Here is a 10,128-nt window from a genome sequence, read left to right as displayed (position 1 = left end):
AAGAGCGAAACTCCGTCTCAAAAAAAAAAAAAAAGAAAAAAGAAGTTGTAGTTCTCACATTTCTGGTTCTCTTACATGTGTTTATATTAGGAAAGATAATACACTCTAATGTTTTTCTCTAACATTTTTCTTTTCAGTTGTTCAAATTTATCCTGTTGTTAAGTAATAGGCAGCAACACAAATACAAACATACAACAGCTATTTTATGAACATCACCTGAGTTCAGTGTGCCTGACAGCTGACACTTAGTTAATTTCTCCATGTAACAAGAACAGAGCGAAACTTCCACAGATGAGAAAATAGAATGATCAGCAGCACTGGAATGTAAACCCAAGTCCCTGCTTTCCATTTTGTTTGCTCTGTTTTTCAGAACTACACTTTATAAGATGAGAAAAACTGGTATAAGCAGAATTGTTGTCAATTCTGATTTAATACATAAATGACTTGTTCGAATACTTATTACTTAGACTGCATGTAAGGGAGGAGAAAGGGGAGAAAATTAGAGTGGGGGAAGATGAATCAAATCACATTTGTAGACCATACTGCAACAGTTGGAAGCTACTTATTATATTTCCTAAGATAAAGTCTTGTTGGATCCTCATATGGGAACAAAGAGATTAAAAATAGTAGGACAGCTAATTTAAAATCCCAAGTTTCTCAACCAACTTGATCTCATTGGCAGATGGTAGATGATGAATGACTATGAGCCTGGGTAGTTGAAAGCAATTTATTTATTCAGAAAATAAAGACCATGTATCAAGTACACTAGTGAAGAGCAAGTGAAACAAAATGTCTTAAGATCTATATTTCTTATCTTTGCATACAACTACATATTATAAGACCATTATTTCTCTTATCTCTCAGGAAACATTGAGTTACAATATGAAAAAAAAGTGGGCTAAAAGAAAATCAAATCCTGTCAGAAGAAGAGTTACATGGGGTAAGCAATTTTATACAGATGCCGACTTACTCTCCCTACCATAACATTTGATAAACAGCAAACATTTATTAAGCACCTAACAAATGTCAAGAACTGTGCTAAGGACATATGAAGACGACTAAGAGTACCTGAGCTCACAGTCTAGGGATTACCAGAAGAAAGACTGATGGATCATGAGTGGACGGGAGATGAATTAATACAAATGAACAATAGGTTTCATTGTAGGAAAAAGGAAAGTGAATTAATGCTTTTGAAAGAGACAGAAAAGTAGATTTCTGGGCAATGTGAAACTGGGAGTCAGTCTTGTCAGATTCTGAAGGCATCTCTAGATCAAGCTTCCCAATGAAAAATGGGGCAGTGACAATAGGACAATTAGAAATAAGCTATAATTATAGCAAAGAAGGCAAAAGCCAGCATAAACTTGCCTATTGTCATTGTTGAAGTCATAGAACTACTCTTTTCAACTGCTCTTGTCATCAGAGGCTTCCTGATACGATCTTCTGTGGTGAGGATAGCTTTTCGAGCCCCATCCCACTTTCCAGGGCCCTGTAGACGATAGTGGATTGGAGTGCAGGGTCCCAGTAATAAGTGTAATGCCAGCTTGGGGTCAGTGAAGGCCAGAGCCAGCAGATTGGGCCTGACTCCCACCAAATCAGCAAGCTCTTCCATGGCATCTATGTAGTCTACCTGAATGGTATGGCGTTGGCTCTCCACATACCTAAAGTAGAGAAGACAGAAATCAGGGCCTGTCAATAATTCAGTCAATCAATCAATGACTGTCTTCTGAGTGCCTGCTATTGGCTCAATATCAGACTAGGAGCTGTGGAATATAGAGAAGAAAGAAAACATTTGTCACTGTCCTTCAGGATCTTAGGCTCTACAAAAGGAGGTAAGACAGATCAACATGAAGCAGAGACTTCTGAGTGGTTTCAGACTGCTAAATAGAAATGTGGAGATGGGATAGTTAAAAGAGAGCTGTAATTGTTTGGTTCTTGAAGGGTGTGAAAGATACAAATAAGATGAGGGAAGTTATATAGCACATCCAGATACAAAGAACTCTGATGTTATGAGAGAGAAAATCCACCACAAAAATTCTCAAATATGGCATCCTCAATTATTTCCATCGGGTAGTGATGGCAGGGTCTACAGGGTAGGACTTCCCACAGCCAGTGTTAATTTGGAATCCTGAAAGGATGATGGAGGGTGACTTATTCCACAAGAGGAAGTAGCCCTACAAATGCAGACAAACGAAATGATTACACCAAGTGCAGATTTAAAGATTTAAAAGGACTTATTGGGGGAAAATGTGGTTGGTTAACAGTGATATCTGTGTGGTGCAGTGGGATTTGGTGAGCTAATGAGTGACTTTCCCTTTTTACTTTCTGTAATGAAAAGAAGGAACGTAGGACAGAGAGGAAGAGAAAAGCCAAGTCAAGCTAATTGAAATTAAAGAATCCAAGAATAGGGACAGGAAAAAAAGGATAGAAAATAAATTGGAGGTAGAACTGGTGAGATGGAATTTCAGAGGACCTGATAGAGGGTCAAGTAGGAATGTATTGAAAGGGAACTAGATTTAGTAGAGAAAAAGTAAAGCAGTAAAGAATTTGAGAGCTTTCCCTTATGAACATCATGTTGGCTCAAGGGTTTGTAGGCATGTATTTATTTATCTTGTAATAGTAGGTCACGAGCTATAGCATGAGGTTGAATGTGGTGGCTGACACCTGTAATCCTAGCGCTTTGGGAGGCCCAGGCAGGTGGATCACTTTGAGCTCAGGAGTTCAAGATCAGTCTGGGCAACATGGCAAAACCCCATCTCTACAGAAAACACCAAAATTAGCCAGGCATTGTTGGTGTGTGCCTGTAGTCCCAGCCACTCGGGAGGCTGAGGAAGGAGAATTGCTTGATCCCGGGAAGTGGAGGCTGCAGTGAGCCGAGATCGTGCCACTTTACTTTAGCCTGGGTAACAGATTGAGACCCCATCTCAAAAAGAAAAAAAACTATAGTATTCATGAGTTTCACAAAAGAGGTTTACTAGCTCCTGCCTTGATTATGCAGGTTAAATAAACCCATAAAACAATGTACACACATAGTTGGCCTTTAATAAAGGTTATATTATATCCATGATCAGAAGGTGATCAGACAAAAATAAGTCAAAGGAAAGCGATGAGGAAAGTTATAAAAATAAGATCATTTAGTGCCCAAAAAGGAAGTACTCCAAGAAGGAAGAAATGTTTAAAAGCATCAAACTCAGTAGTGAGAGGAAGGAAAATGAAGTTGGTCACAGATGACCTTGAAGAGAGCAGTTTCAGGAGTAAGGATGGAAGTTAATAATGCAGAAGGCTTAGGAGGGACAAAAGGTGAGAATTTAGAAAATTTAGCGGAGAAGTTTGGCAGTGAAAGGAAGGAGGAAAATAGGAGATCACCTGGAATTGATAATGGACTTAAATAAAAACTTACCTTCTCCTCCTCCCAGACAAGGGAGAGTTATGCTAGTATAATCAGTTGAAGATAGCCACCTCTTTAGGCCTGGAACAATTGTGCCTCTCACTTTTCCACAGAAATTTATACTTACTATCAATTTCCACTTTATCCAAATAAAAAACACCCAGCAGTTGAGCTTAACTTCTGAAATTCAGACTGCTAAATGATTGTGTTCACCAAACACTAAGCAGCTAGCTGTTACCATGTTCCCAGGTCACAAGGACTATGCATACCATGAGCCACTGTGACTTGAGTGTGCTGTCGCACGAACGTAGCCTGCAAAGCAGCCCCTGCAGACTTGTAAATCTACCTACAGATTTGTGATTCATTCATAGCTGCCTCTCATTCATTCACCATCACTTCCTTCCTCTGGCAACTCCACTAGCACTTCAGGTAATCCTCACAAAAATAATACACCTGATTGTCTTTCCATATGCTTTTCCTATGTGACTTTTTTTTTTTTTTTTTTTGAGACAGAGTTTCTCTCATGTTACCCAGGCTGGAGTGCAATGGCGCAATCTCGGCTCACGGCAACCTCCGCCTCCTGGCTTCAGGCAATTCTCCTGCCTCAGCCTCCTGAGTAGCTGGGATTACAGGCATGTGCCACCATGCCCAGCTAATTTTTTGTAGTTTTAGTAGAGACGAGGTTTCACCATGATGACCAGGATGGTCTCGATCTCTTGACCTCGTGATCCACCCGCCTCGGCCTCCCAAAGTGCTGGGATTACAGGCTTGAGCCACCACGCCCGGCCGTGACTTTTTTTTTAAGGCATTAAGCACAGGATTTTAAACACCTAAAACTTTTCTCTCCCTTCTCATCCATATTCAGACTACTAGTGCTATTTCGCCATTCTATCATCACAAACTATTTTTCAGTTTTTCTTCAAGATAGAATCTAACACCTTAAGCTAAAATGAAGAAGTTAAATAAATTACAATATTTCTCTTATTAAAAAAATAAGTAGAAATAGTAACCATATATCTTCCTGGGACATTTTCTTACCTTTTTTCAATTTCCTCTTGAGCTTTAGATATTTCTGCCATCATTTCACTCTGTGAGGGCAATGTTTTTAGCCCTAAAGATAAAAATTAAAATTTTAACTGTAAAATTACCTCAGTAGGAACAATAATCCTATAATCCTATAAACAATTACTATGCTATGGGGAATTCAGAGAAATACAGGATAGTTTCCTGTACTCAAAGAGGTTATAGTCCACTTGAACACCTTACTCTACCGCCACCACAGTAGCTTACTGTACTTACTCTGCTTTGGAAGAGATTTCCCCTACTCTGACTTCCAACCAATACTTGCCTCCTCCTTAATGTACTCTTTCAATTGGGAAAAAAATATATAGACGTGAGAAAATGGCCTTAAAAGTATATGGAAAATCAGTTACAAAGTTAAAGGGCAGGGGAGTGGGGAAACACACCTGTACCTGTATTCTTGATAACAAAGGGGCCTTATGTCACAGAAAGAGAAGGAAGTAAAAATAAAATCTTTTTTTTTTTGACACAGAGTCACATTCTGTCACCCAGGTAGTGCAATAGTATGATCTCGGCTCACTGCAACCTCCACCTCCCGGGTTCAGGTGATTCTTCTGCCTTAGCCTCCTGAGTACTTGGGACTACAGGCACAGACCACCACACCTGGCTAAATTTTTTTTGTAATTTTAGTAGAGGCAGGGTTTCACCGTATTGGTCAGGCTGGTCTTGAACTCCTGACCTCAGGTGATCCACCCGTCTCAGCCTCCCAAAGTGCTGGGATTACAGGTGTGAGTCACCATACCTGGCCAAAATAAAATCTTAATCACATTTTATGCCTAAAGTCCTGTGGAAGTTAAACGTCACCTTCTAAACTTGTTTCTTTGATAAGAGTAGGGGTTAAGGCCAAGAGGAATTCATAATACCTAATCTTGACTGATAAACTTAAGTACAATGCACAAACAGTTCCAGTAGCAGGAATTATACACCAAGGACAGGGCTAGACAAAGGCTGAATATAAGTCAGTATGGATAATGCTAAGCTTAAACAATTAGTTGTATTCCCCTATAACTAGGACTATGCCATGTAGAAGATTTTGGCCACATCCAGTCCTAAGGTTGACTGGAATTATATTCTATATTTCATAAAATTCTGGAATATAGAATTTCAGAATTGTAATACATTTTACCTGATACAAGTGTTCTTTCTACAAGTACTCTAACCTGGTGGCTATCTCATTCCTCCTTAAACATCTCTGGTGATGGGTATCTACAATAATTATATCTGAGGTGATGACAGAATTATTTGACTGCTCTAGCTGCTGGAACCTTATTACTTTTTATAGACCCCATGATCTGACTCTTTGCCTTTGTACCATTGGACCACGTTCTGCCTTCTGGAGCCACAGAGTTTGATCTTAATACATGACGGCTCTTGAAACATTTGGAAACAATTATCATAACTCCTTTAAGTCTTCTCATTATCAGGCCAAACAGTTCAAGTTTCCCATATAATGGGTTTTACATTCTCTGCCATCTTGGTTGACCTTCCCTGAGCATACTCTAATAACTCTCCTGGTATATCCCTCTTAAAATATGGAACTCGGAAGTTCAACACTCTGAAATAGGCTTCTGTGGTTTTCCATGTGTTTTTACATTTTAGCCATGGGAATTATTACTTATCTTCATAAATCAATCAGGAAATACTGAAATGCTCCATTTAAGATTAATCATAGGTCTCTTCAAAGAAATGCATTTTAAAGTTAATTTCCAAATTACTTCTCTAAAACCACAAGTTTTATTTCTTTTTCTAATCAGCTTTCTCAGGTTGAACACAGGTTTTACTTCTATTAGCTAGAAACGTGAAGGAGGAGTTCTATTTCATGATTGTGATTCCAATCCCAATTCATAAAAGAAAAAAACCCAAAAAACCCACCTATTTATTTCTCTATCTGTCTATATATAGATAGATAATGATGTATATACATCTTAGTCTAGATCTCATGGGGTGAAAAAATGTAAAAAAATTAAAAAATTTTTTAAAGATGTACACATCTTTTTACCTGCATACCCTGTGGTGCAGTTATGTCTTAATTCATAAATTTTGTTTTTGTAGTGTTTCTTTGTTTAGACATATTAGCTTTAGCATATTTCTTATCTCCCTCCATGTCTTGCTCCCCATCTTAGATTCCCAATTCAAATGAATGGCCTCAACACCTGAACAGATTATTTTCTGTCTCTCTTCTCCAACATGCTTCTGTCACACCAAATTCTTCAGATTTGCCTGTGAAATTTCATTTAAGTCTGGCTCCTCCAATTCCTTTAGATTGTCATTACCTTAGTTTAAAGCCCTCATGATGTCTTACTGAGACTTTTACAACAGGCTCTTACTGATCTATTTCCCATTTCACTCCCCTCTAACATATCTTCTAAACTGCAAACATGATTTGACTCCTCTTCCAGTTAACATCCTTCAGTGGGTATCTACCGTGTATATGAAATGCAAACTTCTTGATATTGCCTGTGAATATCTCTAGCTTCATTTTCCTTCATTCCTGTAACACTTTATTTACCAGCATTTTTAACTACTTGCAGTTCCCAGAACCCTATTTGTTCTGTCACTTTTCTCTAACTTTGCGTAAATAGTAGTGATTATTTCCCTTCCATGGCCAAGATTTCATTGTCCTTTTAGTAAATTCCTATGTAGTTGTAGGGAAAATTGGGTACTTATTGCCCATTGCTCCCATGGCAGCTCTTTTGCATTGTTACTGGAGCACTTGCTTAGGATATAGTTAAATATCTGCTGAATGAACAAATCATTAAGTGTCTGTTTACTTGTCTGTCTTGAATATGGTTTGGCTGTGTCCTCGCCCAAATCTTATCTTGAGTTGTAGTTCCCACAATCCCCACGTGTCATGGGAAGGACCTGGGGGAGGTGATTTAATCACGAGGTGGTTACCCTCATGCTGCTCATGCTGTTCCCGTGATACTGAAATCTCACGAGATCTGATGGTTTTATAGGGGTCTTCCCCCTTTACTCCATACTCATTCTGTCTCCTGCAGCCCTGTGAAGAGGTGCCTTCTACCCTGATTGTAAGTTTCCTGAGGCCTCCAAGCCATGCAGAACTGTGAGTCAATTAAACCTCTATCCTTTATAAACTACTCAGCCTCAGGCAGTTCTTTCTAGCAGCATGAGAACAGACTAATACAGTCTTCCTTGCTTGACTCTGCATTCTAGAAAGATGGGGATTTTCTGTTTGGTTGTATTTGCATCTCTATCACCTAGCAGAGGGCCTGGTACATACCAAGAGGTCAGTATATATTATCTCAACAATGTTGAAGAACTGTGAGGAAGATCTTCTAATGGATCCAAGACAAGGTGGGGAAGAGAGCCTGAACTATAGTTCTGTGGTGGCAAGCCTTCAGTCTGCTGTCAGCCTAAAGCAGGTTGTATCTGTGTAATCCTGACTTGCCCCTCCACATTTCAGTGTATAGCTAATGTTATGAGAGAAGAGATCTGGCTGCCATTCCACAATTCCAGTCCAGTCCAGGCTTTTAACATAACTCAGAATTGGCTAACGTAGCCCATAAGCTGAGATCCTCAAATAAGAAGTTTCTACAAGAGAATTTAGAACTTCACTTACCTCAAGGCTAAGCTGGTATTTATTAGAATAGAGATTTATTAGATACCTCTTATGTGCTAGGCACTTGTCTAGGTTTGCAATACAAAGGCAAATAAACATGCATCCTTTACATAAAGGGCTATCACTATACTACTAAGGGAGGGAAGAAATACACATAGACCTTTTCTATACAAATAAAGGGTAAAGGGAGGGCATACCAAGAAGAACGGACAGTGGAAGCAAAAGCACAGGGTACAAGGGTACCTGCTGTGTTTGCTGCTTAGTGGGTACATCATCCAGGGCATCTGGAGTATTGTAGGAAGTATGGTAAAGACAAGTGAAAGATTGGGCCTGAAATTGGAGGCTGTATCCAATTTGTGGAGGAACTTGAATGCCATGCTATGACATACTGCCTTCTTGTGATCCAGAGAGCTGGTGTAACTTGATGTGGTTTTCAAGGAAAGAAAGTTGCTGAGTGAAAATAAAACACTTGGAAGAGCTGCAAAAGAGGCAAAGAAAAAAGAAACTGTGTTTCATTTCAGTCAAGGCAAGGAAGCAAATTCAGTGTTCCAGAAAAGAGAGGAGTGTTTTCTTCACAAGAGAACTATAATTCCAGACACAGAGGAAGAAGGAAAATAGGGTTTGGTCGGGGACAGACAAGGAAGGAGGCAGGCTTTCTTGGGCAGACATGAAAAAATGGGAAAAACCGGCTAACCCAAAGGGTTTAAAATTGGCATCACGAAGGGAGAATTCAGGGAAGAGAAAGGTAAGAATGTGGGAGGCAGACAGATTGGCCATGGACAGAATAAAAAACCAGGGTTCCTGTTGGAAGTCTGGTAGAGTTATAGAATTCTGAAGATTTCTTCCTTTCAGGTATTAGAAAAAAGCTGGAGGAATTAGCAGTAGGCTTCTGCTAGCATAGGAAGCTGGTTTTTTTTGTACATTTTCCCTAGGATCCCCTAATCTCATAGCCATAATGCTTGCAAATACTCCTCTCTATTTCCTCTCAATAATTCACTTGGTCCTGAAAAAGAGTCCCAGTTGCTTAAAGTGTAGTAAGATGCTGCAGCCTGTTTTACTGAAGTGTTCTCCCTTCATTTAATTGACCCAATCGAAAGGTCACTTTAATATGACTAGAATTAGGCCAACCTAATGGGCTATTTGCATTTGACTACTTGCATAGTACTCTCAGGTAGTACATAATCTGTTGGATAGAACTGGGAGTGATAGAAATTTGGAGAAATTTAGAAAGGTTGTTGAACCATGAACTTTAACACCATTGCTTCTTTTTTTCTCTGCTACCATGAAGATTTTCACTAGGGAAAACAAAAAAAAAGCTGTAATTCCAACAGGAACACTGAATAGTTTTAATTGATTGCTAGTAACAATAGCAAAATTTGTTACAACAACCAAAGAATCAGTGAATTTCTTCTTTGGAAGGACCCTTAAACACTGTCTTGTTTCTCTCTATTCTGGGACCTGAATTTACTTCATACCCCTTCCGCCCCCAGCCCAGTGAGCACCCAGTCATTTGTCGTCCTTTTCCTATTCTGCTTAGAATTTCAGAAGCTGCCAGTCTCATCATGAAATGGCACAGGCTGATAGGAAAAAGGTTTTAGATTTGTTCTTAATGGTAAGCTGATGTGCAACCCTCAAGATTTCACTCCTTGATTCTGGTTTGACCCTTTGAAGCTATACTGAGTAAATCCAATCCTTCTTCCATGGACCATTCCTTCAGATATTTGAAGGGAACTCTCATAGCTCTCCTGCAGTTTATCTTCTCCAAGCTAAATCTCTCTCCAGCTTTTTCAGTTGTATTTCAGATGGCATGTTTTCAAATCCCTTAAACCATTTTTCTTTCTCCTTATTTAATGCGCTCCAGCTTCACTTTAAAAATGTATCATTAGGTGTGGTCTGGCCAGTCTAGAGAACAATTGTAATGTTAAGCAATGGTGTTAAAGTTGATGGTTCAAAAAAATTATAGTTGCCGGGCGCGGTGGCTCACGCCTGTAATCCCAGCACTTTGGGAGGCCGAGGCGGGTGGATCACGAGGTCAAGAGATCGAGACCATCCTGGTCAACATGGTGAAACCCTGTCTCTACTA

At 39.4% G+C, this 10,128-nt stretch overlaps 1 protein-coding gene and 1 long non-coding RNA gene across 4 annotated transcripts in view; one reads left to right on the top strand and one right to left on the bottom strand.

The window, feature by feature from the left end:
* LOC119468971 overlaps nucleotides 1–10,128 on the top strand; it is a 26,663-nt gene that overhangs the window by 4,365 nt on the left and 12,170 nt on the right. The window contains exon 1 of one of the 2 annotated variants that reach the window (XR_005197789.1): nucleotides 1,658–1,829. The exons of the other annotated variant lie outside the window; for it this stretch is intronic. This is a non-coding gene — a long non-coding RNA (uncharacterized LOC119468971). Of the gene's footprint in view, nucleotides 1–1,657; nucleotides 1,830–10,128 lie in introns of those variants that run through there. 2 annotated transcript variants of the gene reach the window in all.
* FMO5 (flavin containing dimethylaniline monoxygenase 5) overlaps nucleotides 717–10,128 on the bottom strand; it is a 35,075-nt gene continuing 25,663 nt past the window's right edge. For both annotated transcript variants that reach the window (XM_017515202.2, XM_017515201.2), the window contains exons 8-9: nucleotides 4,424–4,496; nucleotides 717–1,658 (exon numbers count right to left, since the gene is read on the bottom strand). In XM_017515202.2, the coding sequence (XP_017370691.1) occupies nucleotides 1,313–1,658; nucleotides 4,424–4,496 (419 nt within the window). In that variant the 3' untranslated portion in view covers nucleotides 717–1,312. The remainder of the gene's footprint in view (nucleotides 1,659–4,423; nucleotides 4,497–10,128) is intronic.

Source organism: Cebus imitator, unplaced genomic scaffold (assembly GCF_001604975.1).
Source record: "Cebus imitator isolate Cc_AM_T3 unplaced genomic scaffold, Cebus_imitator-1.0 Scaffold543, whole genome shotgun sequence".
NCBI lineage: Eukaryota > Metazoa > Chordata > Mammalia > Primates > Cebidae > Cebus > Cebus imitator.
This window is presented reverse-complemented; position numbering and strand designations above follow the sequence as displayed.